An 18,276-nucleotide genomic window follows, 5' to 3' on the forward strand; every position below is an offset into this window, starting at 1 on the left:
CTGGCCCAGCCAGTGGCATCCATACCCTATGAATGAATAATTAGAAATATAGCAATGCACTACAATTAGCTTCATGACTCCTTACACGGGGAAAAACCCTACCAATACCACTTGCTATTCAGAAGCACCTGAACAGAGTGTGCCCATCATATGAGGAAAGGATCAGCCTCAACTACAATACCCTCCTTAATAGATATTGTATACATGCATACACCGGGATCTCCTGGTAGCTTGAATTACAGCCAGGCTTAGACACAACTCAGCTATTACCAGCTATCTCAAAACTAAGAAGTAATGTTCTAAAATCCTAAATTTATAATGTAAATCTTCAACTACTCACTCGAAATGCGTTTGTCTGTGTCTTCCTCTTCCTCATCCCCGCTATCATCTGGAACTGCATCCTCTGGGATAGCTTGCATCTGAACGCCTGGTGCATGTGGTAGCATACGTAGGTTTTCAAATAAACGCTGCCTGTGAATTTACACCCAATTGTTATTTTTCTGACATGGTGAAAACTAATTGAGCTTAAAGATGCAAATAATTTTCTCAAAGATGTGCATCACCACAATAAAACATCATCTAATGATTAGCATCACAGCTGAAAGCCTACACAGAATCAAACTGGTTTGTGTATTGTTAACATTCCTGCTTTGCTTTTTACATTCACCACCATTCAATTATGAAGCAGTTCAAAGATACCTCCAAACTACATCATGCAGCAAAACAGCCCATCTACATCATGCAGCAAAACAGCCCATTCACATCATGCAGCAAAACAGCCCATTTAATTAATTTTTTCCCAATTAGGAAGCAATTTAGCATGGCCAATCAATCTACCCTGCACATCTTTGGGTGTGGGGGTGAGACCCACGAAATCACAGGGAGAATGTGCAAACTCCACACGGATAGTGACCTCGAGCCGGGATCGAACCCGGGTCCTCGGCGCCGTGAGGCAGCAGTGCTAACCACTGCTCCATGGTGCCACCCTGCCCATCTGTTTCTATCAGGAATTTGAATGGCTGTCATCTCGACATCACACAGTCACAGCGGCGAGGGCCTTGGTCACTGTCTGTGTGGAGTTTGCACATTCTCCCCGTGTCTGCGTGGGTGTCAACCCCACAACCCTAAAATGTGCAGAGTAGGTGGATATCCACGTTAAATTACCCCTTAATTAGTAAAACTAAAAACAAAATCTCCACATTACACAAGTGAGTCACTCTATTTTCAAAACCATTTAACCATTCTGCCTAAGCGGAAAGAACTGATATATCTCCCATTGAGTTCAGACTTAACTGTTCCAATGTCACTTCACTTAAACCTGCAGTAATACAAGCCACAATTTTTTTTCTTGAAGAAAATCCAAAAAAGCATTCACTTTCAGCTGGATGAGTATAGCCAGGAGTGAAGTCTCCAGGAAGATGAGAGCACAAGTCACACAAAACTAATTATTTCCCACTGTCAATTATGGAGAATCAACAACTCACCCAAACCCCAACTATAAGCAAGAGTTATACCTGGGCAACAAAATGTAACTTGCTGGATAATTTCATTCTTATATACTTCCTGCTTTTTCTTTTAATGTCCAATAGGTGACCAGATTTACTATTTTAGGCAACTTAGCCATGCAGGAACTAAGGTTCTTGCCCATATGTCACAATGCAAACAAAACTAATTTTAAATTAGTAAAAGTCCAGGGTTATTGGGGTTAATTTTTCAATGTTTCGACTAACTGTTGCCAATAAGCTCCTCTCCCCAACCCCTCCACTCTCATCTCCAACAAGTCAAGTTCAAGGATGTATTTTAATAAAGTGAGACCATTGTTAAGTTACACTGGTCAGCCTTTATCCAGGACAAACCTTCCCCATGCCATGTAACCCCAAACTTTCGCCAAACACTAATTCAACCGTTAACCAGAATGAAGTGAGTAATAGCCATGCGCGTGCATTTGGTCCACACTGCAGCCACTGGTGCATGTATGACTGATTCTGGCCAGCAGAGTTTGGATCTTGCTCGGTATATTCAGAGTTTCCACATCACTGGTTTTAAAACCTTGCTGTAGATTCCACTGATCGCCCTAGATTGACATGGAGAGGTAGTGGCGCAGTGGTATTGTCACTGGACTAATGATCCAGAGACCCAAGGTAATGTTCTGGCAGATGGTGGAATTTGAATTCAATTTTTAAATTCTAGAATCTAAATGAAACCATCGTCAAATGTTGTAAAAACCCAATTGGTTCATTAATGTCCTTTAGGGAAGGAAATCTGGCACCTTTACCTGGTCTGGCCTACATATGACTCCAGACCCGCAGTAATGTGGTTGACTCTTCATGCTCTCTGAATTGGCACTCAGTCCAAGGGCAATTAGGGATGGCCAGTAAATGCTGGCCGAGCCAGCAACACCCACATCCCGTCACGAATTTAAAAAATAAAATAAATTTAGAGTACCCAATTCATTTTTTTCCAATTAAGGGGAAAATCCACCTACTCTGAACATCTTTGGGTTGTGGAGGAGCATGTGCAAAGTCCACACGGACAATGACCTAGAGCCAGGATTGAACATGGGGCCTTAGCGCGGCATGGCAGCAATGCTGACCACTGCGCCATCGTGCTGCCCATCCCGTAATGAATTTTTAAAATTGCAATGGAGTTCAAGTAAAGCGCACCGTAGAATGAGTCCAGTTTGTTAAAGCTTTGCACAGGAAGTTTCTACAAAGCTCGAGCAGCTGAAATGGTATATATGGGACTTTATACACCAGGATCATCGCTTCAAGTCCCATATTTAAGATTTCTTGGAAATCTAGTCAAATTTTTTGTTCAATTAAAAAATATTTTTTTTTTTGTACCCAATTATCCCCCCCCCCCCCCCCCCCCCCCCAATTAATTTAGCATGGCCAATCAACCTAACCTGCACATATTTGTGTTGTGGGGTGAAACCCACGCAGACATGGGGAGAATGTGCAAACTCCACACGGACAGTGACCCAGGGCCGTGATTCGAACCCGGGTCCTCAGCGTCGCTCTCCCAGTGCTAACCACTGCACCACATGCCGCCCTTTTGTTCAATTTTTTAACCAAAAAAAAAAATGTCCTTAAGCTAAATATTACAAACTATTCTACACAGTGGAAGTTGGGAATCTCATTCATAGAATTGTCAGAATATGTTTTACAGTTGCTAAATGAGGTGGACTAGATACAAGAACTTGCAATTGGTAAGGACTGCACAACCTAAGAATGGGTAACTTGAACTATGTTAGCCTGTGTCAAGCCAATTTGCTTGTTTTGATGCTGACACCAAGACTGCAACTATGTGCAGGAAGTGCTTCTCTCACCCACCAATCGTTGCAACAGAAATAAAAAGTATTTTTGTGCCTTTTCTTATCTACCATCCTGATCTTCAAGATCATCTTTTTCTTTAAAAAAAAAATACTTTTTATTGGAATTTTTTATAGAAAATATAAAAATATAACAAGTAATAATATGCAACTAACTGCCCCATAACATCCACAAATCCCCCCAAACCGTAACATCACATGTATCACACTCCCCCCACCCCCCAACAAGAAAACGTAACCATAAATTAAAATTAAATAAATCAAATTTAAATTAAATAAACAAACAGTCATCGTCCCCCCCCCCCCCCCCCCCCCCGGGTTGCTGCTGCTACTGTCCCCGTACCCTATCGTTGAGCCAGAAAGTCGAGGAAAGGTTGCCACCGCTTAAAGAACCCTTGCACCGATCCTCTCAGGGCGAATTTGACCTTCTCTAGCTTAATGAAGCCCGCCATGTCATTGATCCAGGTCTCCATGCTTGGGGGCCTCGCGTCCTTCCATTGTAGCAAAATCCTTCGCCGGGCTACTAGGGACGCAAAGGCCAGCACATCGGCCTCTTTCGCCTCCTGCACACCCGGCTCTACCCCAACCCCAAAGATCACGAGTCCCCATCCTGGCTTGACCCTGGATCCCACCACCCTTGACACCGCCCTCGCCACCCCCTTCCAGAACTCCTCCAGTGCCGGGCATGCCCAGAACATATGGGCATGGTTCGCTGGACTCCCCTACCACCTGACACACCTTTCTTCACCCCCAAAGAACCTACTCATCCTCGTCCCAGTCATGTGGGCCCTATGCAGCACCTTGAATTGAATGAGGCTAAGCCGCGCACACGAGGAGGAAGAATTTACCCTCTCCAGGGCATCAGCCCATGTCCCGTCTTCGATCTGTTCCCCCAGTTCCCCCTCCCACTTTGTTTTCAGCTCCTCTACTGACGCCTCTTCCACCTCCTGCATGAGCTTGTAGATATCGGATATCTTCCCCTCCCCGACCCAGACCCCCGAAAGCACCCTGTCACTCACCCCCTCGCGGGGAGCGCAGGGAATCCCTCCACCTGCCGTCTAGCAAATGCCTTTACCTGCAGATGTCTAAACATGTTTCCCGGAGGGAGCCCAAATTTCTCATCCAACTCCCCCAGGCTCGCAAACCTTCTGTCGATAAACAGGTCCCTCAGCTGTCTAATGCCCGCTCTGTACCATCCCTGAAATCCCCCATCCATGTTCCCCGGGACGAACCTATGGTTCCCCCTTAACGGAGTCTCCATCGAGCCCCCCACTTCTCCCCTATGTCGCCTCCACTGCCCCCAAATCTTGAGGGTAGCCGCCACCACCGGACTCGTGGTATACCTCATGGGAGGAAGCGGCCACGGCGCCGTTACCAGGGCCCCCAGGCTCGTATCCCCACAGGACACTCTCTCCATCCATTTCCATGCTGCCCCCTCCTCCTCCATCACCCACTTACGCACCATCGACACGTTGGCCGCCCAGTAGTACCCGAGAGGTTGGGCAACGCCAGCCCCCCCCCATCTCTACCCCGCTCCAAGAAGACCCTCTTCACCCTCGGGGTGCCATGCGCCCCAACAAATCCCATGATGCTGCTGGTCACCATTTTAAAAAAGGCCCTAGGGATAAAGATGGGCAAGCACTGGAAGAGGAACAAGAACCTCGGGAGAACCGTCATTTTGACGGATTGCACTCTGCCCGCCAGCGATAGCGGCACCATGTCCCACCTTTTAAATTCCTCCTCCATCTGTTCCACTAGTCTGGTGAAGTTAAGCTTATGGAGAGCCCCCCAACTCCTGGCCACCTGCACCCCCAGGTACCTGAAACTCTTCACTGCCCTCCTGAAAGGGAGCCTCCCAATTCCCTCCTCTTGATCTCCCGGGTGCACTACAAATACCTCGCTCTTTCCTAAATTTAGTTTATAGCCCGAGGAGCCCCCAAATTCCGCTAACAGCTCCATCACCCCCGGCATTCCTCCCTCTGGGTCCGCCACATATAACAGCAGGTCGTCCGCGTACAGCGATACCCGGTGCTCCTCCCCACCCCGCACCAGGCCCCTCCATCTCCCTGACTCCCTCAACGCCATGGCCAGCGGCTCAATCGCCAGTACAAAGAGCAGGGGGGACAGGGGACAACCCTGCCTGGTCCCACGATAGAGCCTAAAGTACTCCGATCTCCTTCCATTTGTGACTACACTCACCATCGGAGCCGCGTAAAGCAGCCTCACCCATTTGATGAATCCCTCCCCAAATCCAAACCTGTCCAGCACCTCCCACAGATACCTCCACTCAACTCTATCAAACGCTTTCTCTGCGTCCAGCGCCACCACCATCTCCGCCTCCACTGCCGGCATCATGATAACATTGAGCAGTCTCCGCACATTCGTGTTGAGCTGCCGCCCCTTGACCAATCCTGTCTGATCTTCGTGAATTACATCTGGCACACAATCCTCTATCCTGGTAGCCAGGATCTTCGCCAGCAATTTAGCGTCTACGTTAAGGAGCGAGATAGGCCTATATGATCCGCACTGCAAGGGGTCCTTATCCCGTTTTAGGATGAGATCATCTTTTTCAACAGACTTATCTCCCTTGACCATTATCCGCCCTGAATTGACCAATGACTTCCAAGTTAGCTGATATTTCAAAGGATTCTCTCCCCTCAGGTAGTTTCACCACACACGCATCTCCTCCCTCGTTTCAAAAAATCATAAACTCTCAGAAAAATCACCTTCATCGCCTCTTTTTTCTACACTGCCACCTTATCTCCAGTTCCTTCTCAAAACCTCCCAACACTTTCCAAATCTATTCTAATTTCATGTTGAAATGCTCGAGTTAAGTTTCTGCTGTTGCAACAGCCTGAATCAAATGACACCCTCTATGACTGGTGTGCATTTTGCTTCAGAATCCTTTCTGCAGCCTTTGATACAGACCACTAGGTAATTTTCTTTCAATACTCTTTCATTGTTATCCAGCTCATTAATGGCCGTGCCTTCCCTCCTCAAATTGCGACTCTCAACCTCCCCCTCCTTTGGACTTTCCCCTACTCAATTAAGAACCCACTTTAAAAACAATCACTTTGACCAAACTTTTGGTCAACACATTTGATTGGCCCAAAGTCAATTTTTGTTCAATGTTAGTTTTAAAGGCAATACAAAATTGCAGATTGTTGTTGTTCAGTGCAGAACTCACTCAGTGCTTTATTGCAATAACTAAATCTACAATACATTCTAGCAAGTCTCTATGTGACACCTAGTTATATCAATATATGGCTGCTGCAAAGTTACAGAATTCAGGCAACAAATGTTCCCAAGTTTAAAATTTTTTTTTAAGAGTACCCAATTCATTTTTTGTTCCAATTAAGGATAATTTAGCATGGCCAATCCACCTAGCCTGCACATCTTTGAGTTGTGGTGGCGAAACCCACGCAAACACGGGAAGAATGTGCAAACTCCACACGGACAGTAACCCAGAGCCGGGATTGAACCTGGGACCTTGGCGCCGTGAGGCATCAGGGCTAACCTACTGCGCCACCATGCTGCCCAAATGTTCCCAAGTTAATCAGGTTCGGTCCCTTAAACTATAGACTATATAGTAACTTATAGAAATGCAGCCTGGTGAGTGTTCACAAAGTACTATAAAACTGCTCAGGACAGTATTGTGTTTAAAGTTAGCTGGATTAATTTGACCCATAACTTCCTATTTCCCCAGCGCTGCATTTAGGGGGAACTGCAATGATGCGCAAGGGTTTATTCGGCAATTGTCCAGAAACACTAATTTTCTCGGATAATTGCGCTAGGCTAGGAACCAACTGACAAAAGCAATTTAAATTGCTAACTTCGGATGGTTCTGTCAATTTTACCATGATGGTTATTCAGCAAGAATTAGAAGGGAAAAAAAAAAATCAATTCTACCTCCAGTGAACCTATGTAAACACCCTACCAAGCCTCACACGGGACAACCCCCTACCCCCCCCCCCGGCCCAAACACACACTAACCCCAATGGGACTCATCACCACTGCCAACCCCCCAAACCACCACCCCCCTCTGGTTTGAACCACCTCCCAGTCCGGCCCTCTTTTTCTCCCACCCCACCTCTCCGAACCAAGTACCTTTGAAATGCACCTTCTCCCTTTAAACACCTTCTTTACAGCAGCTAGTGCTGTAAAATGGGGTGCTTCCTACCTCTCTGCGCTATACTGCCTATTAGGAAAATAACTAAATAGGGAGGTCTCACATAGCAGCACCATTTAATATCAATAAATTAAATTTATATACTTTATCTTCTCCAGATATTCATTGGTGTTCTGGTTTGTCATATTGGAAGGACTAATGTGCAGCTTAAAGTCTGGTCCAAAGTACTCAAAGTAATCGTTGTATGGCAGTTCTGAAACACAAAGAATATTCCATTTACATTTATTTCTCCTTCTTATGCAAAATATACCAATTGCCAGCACAGAATGTATAAATCTACTTTTGCACTATATTCGTACTGGAATGCTGTCTTGCAAAACTCATTACATTCAGTTTCTAAATTAGTAATTTAAAACACTGATACAGATCAATCAAAAATATTTAGTAAGTGTACGAAACTGGTCATTTCATACCTTCCCAATATTAAAACTGATGCTAGTGTTGGGACCAGTCAGTTAGAAAGCGCACATTTAAGCCAGTCAGTAACCTACTCTCTCCCCCCCCCCACCGTCCCGCCCCAACCCCCACTGCACAACAGCCATTAAGACCAAATTCAAACTTTTTGACATCACTTCTTAAAGCACCCAATTATTCTTTTTCCCAATTAAGGGCCAATTTAGCGTGGCCAATCCACCTAACCGGCACATCTTTGGGTTTTGGGGGTAAAACCCATGCAGACACTGGGAGAATGTGCAAACTCCACAAAGACAGTGACCCGGGACCAGGATCGAACCAGGGTCCTCAGCACCAGAGGCAGCAGTGCTAACCACCACACTACCGTGCTGCCCCACCTTTTGGTATTACAATATACACACACATTTCATATAATTAAATACAAATGGTTATTGATAAACAATGTGCCACTTCCATCCATGCACAAGCCAAGTGTGAAATACTTTGCTCTCAAAAACAAAATGACCCCAACCTAGGCAGATCCAAACTATTACTCTAACTGCCCAAAGGCAAAAAAGAAACTTTCAGTTCCAACAAGATTACTGCCAGACATAAAAATTCAGTAATAAATTCAGGCTGATTGCACATTATCCTAGAATCAATTATTGTTGCAATGAAAGTCTAAAATGCCAGCTCAAAAACTAATTTTCTCTGACAAGGTACTGTTCTACTGGCAAACAGTGGGGGAAGAAAAGGAAAGATTTGTGTAGTGAAGATTTTCCACCTTTATACTTGTTCTTAATGGTGATGCACATTCAAGGGGCACATCTTTACCGCTCTGTAGAGCTGTATGTGGAAGAAAAGATCTACACTTCACATTCCCCACAACTGGCCCCAAAACCTCCTCAGTGTTTGCAGTTACTGCTTCCAGCTCTTGTACTGAGCTTCAAAACTGTACCCTTAGCCAGAGGCCCATTACACACACACTTTAGTTGAAGAGTCGGTAAGCTCAGTTGGCTGGACAGCTGGTTTGTGATGTGGAGCAATGCCAACAACGCAGGTTCAATTCCTGTACCAGCTAAGGTGATCCATGAAGGTCTTGCCTGAGGTGTGGTGACCATCCGGTTAAATCACCGTCAGTCAGCACTCTCAAAAGGGGAGAGCACCCTACGGTCCTCGGGACTATGCTGACTTACATTTTCAAATAATAGCAGCATTGAATGAGTACTGATGAGACAACTCTAAGGCAGACATCTGAAAACTGCAAATTCCTACATGCGTTGTTGTCAGTAATTGGAGGCTATGAAGAAAGGCAGGATGTACACAACCACACATTAAATAATTTTTGAATTAGAAGTCTTTCATTTATTTTGTGCATTTTTGTTAAATTTCCCAGTGCTTTTAGCTGTCAATAAAACCTCCCATTATCACACCACCTAATTAAGTGATGCGTAGAGCATTAAGATGATTGATTAGAACATTATTACTTAAGAGATTGAAGAATATGAAGTGCAAGATATATCTAAAACATTATCTTCATGGGATTGGGTTGAACATTCAGTGTAAAACACTTAGTAACAAGCTGCAGCACAAGCTTCAACGGCACCCAGTATTTCTAATTCTGGTCTCCCCTGCCTAACCTTACCTACCATACTCAACTGACCCTCTCAGATCAGGAGCAACCAGTGGAGATGAATATGGAACTTCAGATCCCTTGCCATTCATCACCGGTTTCCTGTCGCCTTCATGACGACTTGCAAGCAGCAAATGGGCTTACCATTTGGAATCTCCGAGTCCAAAGCTACAGACGTTTCAAATGTCCAACACCGAGCCACATTACGAATTGTGTATCCTCCACCTCCCAGCATCAGTAAAGGTAAATTAAAGGTCTTTACAAATTCAACACACTTAGCATGACCTGTTTAAAGAACAAGAACTTGTGTTAAAATGGTGCACTTAGAATTTCCAAAACTGCGCGTGACAAGAAAATTCTTACAATTAAACTGACCTCCAACTGCAATGTTGTATGTCCTTTTAATTTAAAGCGCCCAATTCCCCCACCCACCCACCCAAACAATTAAGGGGCACTTTAGCATGGACAATCCACCTACCCTGCACATCTTAGGGTTGTGGGGGGGTCAGACTCATGCAGAACAGGAAGAATGTCCAAACTCCACACAGACAGTGCCATGTTATGTCTTAATGTACAGAAACTACTATTCTTAGAATTAGCCAAATTGCGAAAAAGAAAAAAGATGTGTATGTGAGGTACAGACAACTAAAAACAGATAAAGCACTTAAGGAATACAAGGAAAGTAGAAAAGAGCTCAAGCAGGGAGTTAGGAGGCCAAAAAAGGGTCACAAAATGTCCTTGGCAGACAGGATTAAGAAGAATCCCAAGGCATTTTATACGTATATTAGGAATAAGAGGGTAGCTAGAGAAAGAGTTGGTCCACTCAAAGATAAAGGAGGGAAATTACGTGTAGAACCAGAGGAAGTAGGGGAGGTCCTTAATAAGTATTTTCACAAAGGAGAGGGACACATTGATTGGTGGTGTCTCAGAGGGATGTGTAAACACTTTAGAACACGTCACAGGTCGTTATTACGAGGGAGGAAGTGTTAGGTGTGTTAAAACGCATTAAGGTAGAAAAATCCCCAGGGCCAGATGACATCTATCCCAGATTACTGAGGGAGACAAGAGATGAAATCACTGGGCCTCTTGACAGGAATCTTTGTGTCCTCGTTGGCCGCAGGTGAGATCCCAGGATGAAGCCAATGTTGTACTGTTATTGAAGAAGGGCTGCAAGGATAATTGGAGTAATTACAGGCCAGTGAGCGTGACGTCAGTGAAGTGAAATTGTTGGAAGAGATTCTCAGAGATAAGATCTATGCACATTTGGAAGTGAATGGTCTTATTAGCGGCATGGTTTTGTACGAGGGAGGTCATGTCTCACTAATGTAACTGAATTTGAGTGGTGACAACAATGATTGACGAGGGAAGGGCTGCGGTGGTTGTCTACACGGACTTTAGTAAAGCATTTGATAAGGTCCCTCATGGCAGGCTGGTGCAAAAGATTAGATCACATGGGGTCAGGGGTGAACTAGCTGGATGGATCCAGAACTGGCTTGGCATTAGAAGACAGAGGGTAGCAGTGAAAGGGTGTTTTTCCGAATGGAGGTCTGTAACTAGCGGTGTTCCGCAGGGATCAGTACTGGGACCCCTGCTCTTTGTAATATATATGACTTGGTAGAAAACGTAGCTGGTCTAATTAGCAAGTTTGCGGATGATACCAAGATTGCAGGAGTTGCGGATGGTGATGGAGATTATCATAGAATACAACAGGATATTGATAGGTTGCAAAATTGGGCAGAGAAATGGCAGATGGAATTTAACCCGGACAAATGGGAGGTGATGCATTCTGCTAGATCCAACTCAGGTGGGAGCTAATAAATGGCAGAACCATCAGGAGCAAAGAGACACAGAGTTCTGGACGTGCAGGTCCACAGATCCTTAAAAGTGGCAGCAGGGAGGTTGAAATTATGGTAAAGAAAGCATGTGGCACGCTTGCCTTCATAGGACGGGGTATCGAGTATAAAAGCTCGAAAATTATGTTAGTTATATAGAACGTTGGTTAGGTCACATTTGGAATACTGTGTCCAATTCTGGTCACCGCACTACCAGAAGGACGTGGAAGCTTGGGAGAGAGTACAGAAAAGGTTTACCAGGATGTTGCCTGGCATGGAGGGTATTAGCTGTGAGGAGAGATTGAATAAACTGTGACTGTTCTCCCTAGAGAGATGGAGGCTGAGGGGCAACCTGATAGAAGTTCATAGAGTATAGATATGGTGAACAGTTGGAGGCATTTTCCCAGGCGGAAATGACAATTACAAGGGGGCACAAGTTCAAGGTGAGGTGGGAAAAGATTCAGTGGAGATGTGTGGGGGAAGTTTTTTTTTTAAACAGAGGGTTGTGGTGGCCTGGAATGCACTGCCAAGTGAAGTGGTTGAGGCAGATATTTTAGCGACCTTTAAGACTTATCTCAATAGGCACATGAACAGACAGGGTATAGAAGGATACAGGCGGTTGGTCTAGATAGGATACATGATCGGCACAGGCTTGGAGGGGCGAAGGACCTGTTCCTGTGCTGTATTGTTCTTTCTCTATTCTTTATTGGGAGGGGCAAAATTGCTAGGGAAGAGTTTTCTGCATAAAGTACAAAAAGCATCCAGGGCATACAAGACTACGGGCCAAGTGCTGCAAAATGGGATTTGAATGGTGAAGTGGTTGTTTATGACTGGTGCAAACACAATGGACCGAAGGGCCTTTTCAGTGATATATGACTTTATGACTCTACAACTATACTGAATATTTATAAGCAAATAGTTCATCCTAATAGGGACTTCCATTTCACATGTCTTCAGCTGTTCTGCTAATATAGATTAGGGCGGCATGGTAGCACAGTGGTCAGCACCGTTCTCCCCGTGTCTGCGTGGGTTTCCTCCCACAAGTCCCAAAAGACATGCTTGTTAGGTGAACTGGATATTCTGAATTGCCCCTCTGTGTATCTGAACAGGTGCCGGAATGTGGCGACTAGGGGTTTTTCACAGTAACTTCATTGCAGTGTTAATGTAAGCCTACTTTAACAATAAAGATTATTATTATGGAGACTGCCTGTTGTCCTGAGCAGTGTTTTGAGAAGAAGGGCAGAGATAAATTACCAAAAAAATCCTAATTTGACTGTGACAGTGGGCTGGGTAGGTCCCGGCTTGCAGTGGTGTTGTTGCTGGTGAGTGGGCTTTCACCTTGGCAGTCCTGTGTGCATCCGGATGACGGCTGTCATTGAGAATACGGTTCTGGATGAAGATCTCAGCTTTCTGGTAGAGGTCTTCTGAGCTCATTTTGAGGGTTTGCGAGGTAGGTATCGTTGGGAGAATGCTGAAGGTGCATGAGAGTTCTTGCATTCAGCAGAGAACTTTCCCTGGTAAGGGCCCACCTTTGAGACGTTGAGATCTTGCTGCATGGTGTGTCATTTATCCTGATGGGTTTGGGTGGTACATTGAAAGGGGAGATAGTGGAGCAGGAGATAAAAGATGCAATTGGGAGGGTGCAGTCGGGGAAGGTGTCAGAGCCGAATGGGTTTCCAGTGGAATGGTATAAACAACTCAAGGATAAGCTGGCACTGCTGCTGGTGGGGATGTTTGGGGAGGCGATAGGGAAGGGGGTGTCACCAGAAACTTTGGGGCAGGCATTGAATTCCATGTTACTTAATAAAGATAAGGACCCGATAGAGTGTGGGTCATATAGGCCCATGTCACTTTTAAACGTGGACGCAAAAGGTATTGGCGAAGGTACTGGCAGGTCGGCTAGATGAGTGCTACCCCTTTCAACGTAGCCCTGTTCCCCTCCCCTAACCTCGGGTACTACAGCCCATCTAGAAATTCCTGCATATCCCGGTCTTCTCCAGGTGTCTCCGACCTGTACAACTAACAATGTGAAGTCAAGTAAGTTACAATACAAGTCAATTAAAAGAATGTTATAACATTTATACATTTTCCAGCTCCCCAATCACAGTCCATGACCTCTCTTCCAGTTTCACTCCTCACTCCAAAGGTGATAGGTGAAGATCAGACGGTGTTTGTGAGAGGGAGGCAGCTCTTTTCGAACATTAGGAGGATATGGGGTTACTTGATGGTATTTCTGGAGTGGTTTGGGATTGGACCACGATTTGTGGACTGGGTAAAGCTATTGTATAAGGAGCCGAGGGTGAGTATCCGCACAGGGGCTGTTTAGCACAGGGCTAAATCATTGGCTTTGAAAGCAGGCCAGCAGCACGGTTCAATTCCCGTAACAGCCTCCCCGAACAGGCGCCGGAATGTGGCGACTAGGGGCTTTTCACAGTAACTTCATTGAAGCCTACTCGTGACAATAAGCAATTTTCATTTCATTTCATTTCAAATAACATCAGCTCGTGATACTTTTCTCTCCACCGTGGGTCTAGGCAGTGATGCTCTATGTCCATCTGTTTTTTGAGCCATTGGCTATCACGTTAAGAAGTTTGAGGGTATGGAAAGGGATGGTGGAGGGGGAGGGGGGTAGAGCATAAGGGTATCCTTACATGCGGATGATTTGATGTTATACGTGTCAGAACCAAGTGTGTCAATGGGGGAATATTGAAGTTGCTTTGGGTGTTTGTGTCTTTCTCGAGCTACAAATTAAATCTGGACAAGAGAAAGTATTTTGTGGTGTCTCGGCCGGGGCTGGCATTCCGTAGGGCAGGGATTCACTTGAGATATTTGGAGGGGCAGGTTGCTCAGGATTGGGGGTGCCCCGTGGGTACAACATATCTAGTTTGGTGGGGAGAGTGAAAGCTGATCTGGCAAGGTGGGATGGTCTCCCTCTGTAACTGGTGGGTCGGGTACAGGCGATTAAAATGAACGTGTTGCCACGATTTTTGTTTATTTTCCAATGCCTGCCGATTTTCCTGCCAAAGGCATTAAAAAAAAACGAGATTGAAGGAATGATTACCATGTTCATATGGGGAGGGAAGGTGACCAGAGTTAGAAAGTGTTGCTACAGAGGGGAAGGCAGTCAGGGGGGGTTGGGTCTTCCGAACCTCATGTATTACTATTACTGGGTGGCGAACATGGAGAAGGTGCGGAGCTGGGCTAGAGGGGTTAATTCCCAGTGGGTCAGAATGGAGGAGAGTTTGTGTAGGGGGTCGGGACTGAAGGCGCTAGCAACAGTGCCACTCTCGATGGTCCCGGAGAAATACTCAAGGTGTCCAGTAGTAACTGCATCTTTGAAATTTGGAGGCAGTTTCGCCAGCACTTTGGGTTGGGGGCAGGGTTAAGGGAAATGGCAAATCGGAGGTACCACAGATTTGAGCCAGGGAAGTGGGATGGAAATTTTCGGAGATGGGAGAAGTGAGTTAGGGCATTAAAAGATTTGTTTCTTGGGGGTTGGTTTTGCGCGATTAAAGAAGCTGGGAGTGTAATATGGGCTGGAGCAGGGTGAAATGTTTACAAATATGCAGGTTTGAGACTTTGCCAAGGAGATACAGAGTTTCATGGTGGAGCTGGCCTCCACATTGCTGGAGGAGGTGCTGACGACAAGGGAACTGGAGGAGGAGGTAGTGTCGGCGGTTTATTTTGGAAGCTTTGACAAAGGGTCACCTGGACTCGAAATGTTAGCTCTTTTCTCTCCCTACAGATGCTGCCAGACCTGCTGAGACTTTCCACCATTTTCTCTTTGATTACTGGAAGGAGGTTTTTAGGGTAATCTCCAAGGTGGTGCATTTGAAACTGGACCCGGGCCCTCGGGAGGCCATAGTCGTGGTATCGGACCAGCCGGGGTTGGAAGCAGGTGTGGAGGCAGATGTTGTAGCCTTCGCCTTGCTTTTAAAAATTTTTTAAAATTGTTATGTGGACTAAGGGAAAGAGGAAACAAGGTATGGCATTGGCTCTTACTCTACCTTATGAAAGTAAAATCCAAAGCAAAGTGTTTTCTGAGCTGGAATTGGAAGAGTTAGACTCAGAAGAAGGTCTGCAGACTCTATTACGTTATATTTTGATTTGATTTATTGTCACATGTATTAGTATACAGTGAAAAGTATTGTTTCTTGCATGCTGTACAAACAATGCATACCGTACATAGGGAAGGAAGGAGAGATTGCAGAATATAATGTTACAGTTATAGCAAGTTGCAGAGAAAAGATCAACTTAATACGAGCTAGGTCCATTCAAAAATCTGATAGAGGTAAGGAAGAAGCTGTCCTCGAGTCTGTTGGTACGTGACATAAAACTTTGCTATCTTTTTCCTGACGGAAGAAGGTGGAAGAGAGTATGTCCGGGGAGCGTGGAGTTCTTAATTATGCTGGCTGCCCTTCCAAGGCAGCGGGAATTATAGACAGAGTCAATGGATGGGAGGCCGATTTGCGTGATGGACTGGGCTACATTCATGATCTCAATCCAAAACTGCAGGAATGCGGGGGGGGGGGGGGGGGGGGGGGGGGGGCACAGAATGGGGGGGGGGCACAGAAGCTGAACACGGACCTTTTGGCCAACAAGGTCTTCTGCCAGAAAACATAACAGGCCATAGGCGAGTACATCACTAACGAGCAGAATGGGGAAGTCTCACCTTCCATGTCCTGGGAGGCACTGAAGGCGGTGATTAGAGGAGAGATTATAGCCTAGCAGGTACATAGAGATAAGGAAGCAATTCGGGCCAGGCAGCAACTAATTGACTCCATCCTGGAGGAGATCGACAGAAAATACTCCAACCATAGTGCTTCTGGCGGAGAGGATGAAACTACAATTGGACTTTAATCTGCCTGCTATTCATGAGGAAGGCAGTGCACCACTCCGCCAGACAGAGAGAATCTTTTATGAGCACGAAAAGAAGGCTAGTCACCTATTGGCTCACCAGCTGAGAAAGCAGGCAGCCACGAGGGAGATAGCACAGGTGAAGGATAGCAGAGGCGGACTGGTTGCCGAACCAAAAAAGGCCAACCAAGTGTTTGAGGCCTGCACATCACTGAGACCCCCCCCCCCCCCCCCAATGGGGAATTGGGGATGAGGACGTTTGCTCGATGGACTGGATATGCGAGCCGTGGGGGAACGAAAGACTGAGGGAGCTGGAAGCACCAATAAAACTGGGAGAGGTCATGAAGAGCATCAGCTCCCTGCAGGCGGAGAAGGTGCCGGAATTCAATGGGTTCCCAGCGGACTTCTATAAAAAAAAATAATCGCAGCTGCCCTAGCCCCGCACCTACGGGGTATGTTTGCAGATTCGCTAGCGAGGGGCACCCAGCCTCCAACGCTAACAAAGACCACGATATCACTGATACCCAAGAAAGACAAAGACCCCACGGAATGAGGATCATGTTGACTCATTATGCTGCTCAATGTAGACGGGAAAATACTTGCGAAACGCCTGGCCAGAGACTGGTGAACTGCGCACCAGAAATGGTTGCAGAGGACCTGATGGGCTTTGTCAAGGGTAGACAGCTAACTGTGAACATCAGACAGCTGCTGAATGAGATACTGCCCCCATTCGGGAAGAGAAGACCAGAGGTGATAATCTCCCTGGATGCAGAAAAGGCTTGCGACAGAATGGAAGTTCCTCAGAGGTACTGCAGTGGTTTGGGCTAGGTACAGGGTTCACCCCATGCGTGAAACTTCTGTACAATCCCCCAAGGCGAGCGTTTGGACAAACACCACCAGCTCTGAATACTTCTGCACAGAGGCGCCAGGCAGGGATGTCCGCTGTCCGTGCTCCTATTCACCCTAGCAATCGAACCCCTGCCGATCACTTTGCGGAATGCGAGAGGCAAGAAGGGATCCAAAGACGAGGCAGGGAGCATAGAGTCTCACTCTATGCGGATGACCTGCTCCTCTACATTTCAGACCCGCAGAATAGCCTGAAAGTAATCTTGAAGCTCCTGGAATAATTTGGGGCCTTCCCAGGCTACAAACGCAATCTGGTCAGTGCCCAGTGAACCTGATCGGGGGAGGGACAGATCTGGAGAGTCTACCTTTTAAACTAGCCCAAAGCAAATTCTGCTAGCTGGGGATCCAGGTAGCCCACGACTGGACACGGATCCACAAGTGGAATCTGACCAGTCTGGAAGAGAAAGTCAAAAAGGAAGAGTCCAAGAAGCATCCATGCCTGACGCCTCTGTGCAGAAGTATTCAGAGCTGGTGGTGTTTGTCCGAACGCTCGCCTTGGGGGAAGTGTACAGAAGTTTCACGCATGAGGTGTACCCTGTACCTAGCCCAAACCACTGCAGTACCTCTGAGGTACTTCCATTCTGTCGCAAGGAGAAGAAACATGGGCGGCCTGACCCTTCTGGACTTGCAATGCTACCACTGGGCAGCCACAGCCGAGAGTGAGGGAATGGGTATGGGAACAGAGAACGGAATCGGTGAGACTGGTGGAGTCCTCATGTAAGGAACAACCCTCCAAGCGCATACCATGGCAGTACTCCCACCCCCACCATCAAAATACACATCCAGCCCAGTGGTGGTAGCCACATTGAAAACATGGAATCAGATGAGACAACACTTTGGCTTAACCAAATGTCCACAACGGCCCCCATCTGCGGTAACCACAAATTCCCGCTGGCTATGCTGGATGTCACTTTTAAGAAGTGGAGACAGGATGAGGGGACGCTAGCGGTCAGGGACTTTTAACTGGGAGACAGGCTCGTAACCCTAGATGAACTAACAGAAGTACTGGAACTATCGAACAGAAAGGAGCACCGACACTTACAAATCAAAAACTTTCTCTGCAAGGAAACGACGAGGTACCGATGGGCACCGAGAGACACATTGCTGGAGGAACAGTAGGGAGAAGGGAAACTGT

General features: G+C 46.3%; 1 protein-coding gene across 1 annotated transcript in view; it reads right to left on the minus strand.

The window, feature by feature from the left end:
- The window catches only part of hdac1 (histone deacetylase 1), a 75,983-nt gene that overhangs the window by 15,969 nt on the left and 41,738 nt on the right, over window positions 1–18,276 (minus strand). Inside the window, exons 9-11 of the mRNA XM_038794688.1 lie at window positions 9,691–9,831; window positions 7,605–7,713; window positions 341–471 (exon numbers count right to left, since the gene is read on the minus strand). Of these exons, the coding sequence (XP_038650616.1) occupies window positions 341–471; window positions 7,605–7,713; window positions 9,691–9,831 (381 nt within the window). The remainder of the gene's footprint in view (window positions 1–340; window positions 472–7,604; window positions 7,714–9,690; window positions 9,832–18,276) is intronic.

This window comes from Scyliorhinus canicula, chromosome 1 (genome assembly GCF_902713615.1).
Source record: "Scyliorhinus canicula chromosome 1, sScyCan1.1, whole genome shotgun sequence".
Taxonomy (NCBI): domain Eukaryota; kingdom Metazoa; phylum Chordata; class Chondrichthyes; order Carcharhiniformes; family Scyliorhinidae; genus Scyliorhinus; species Scyliorhinus canicula.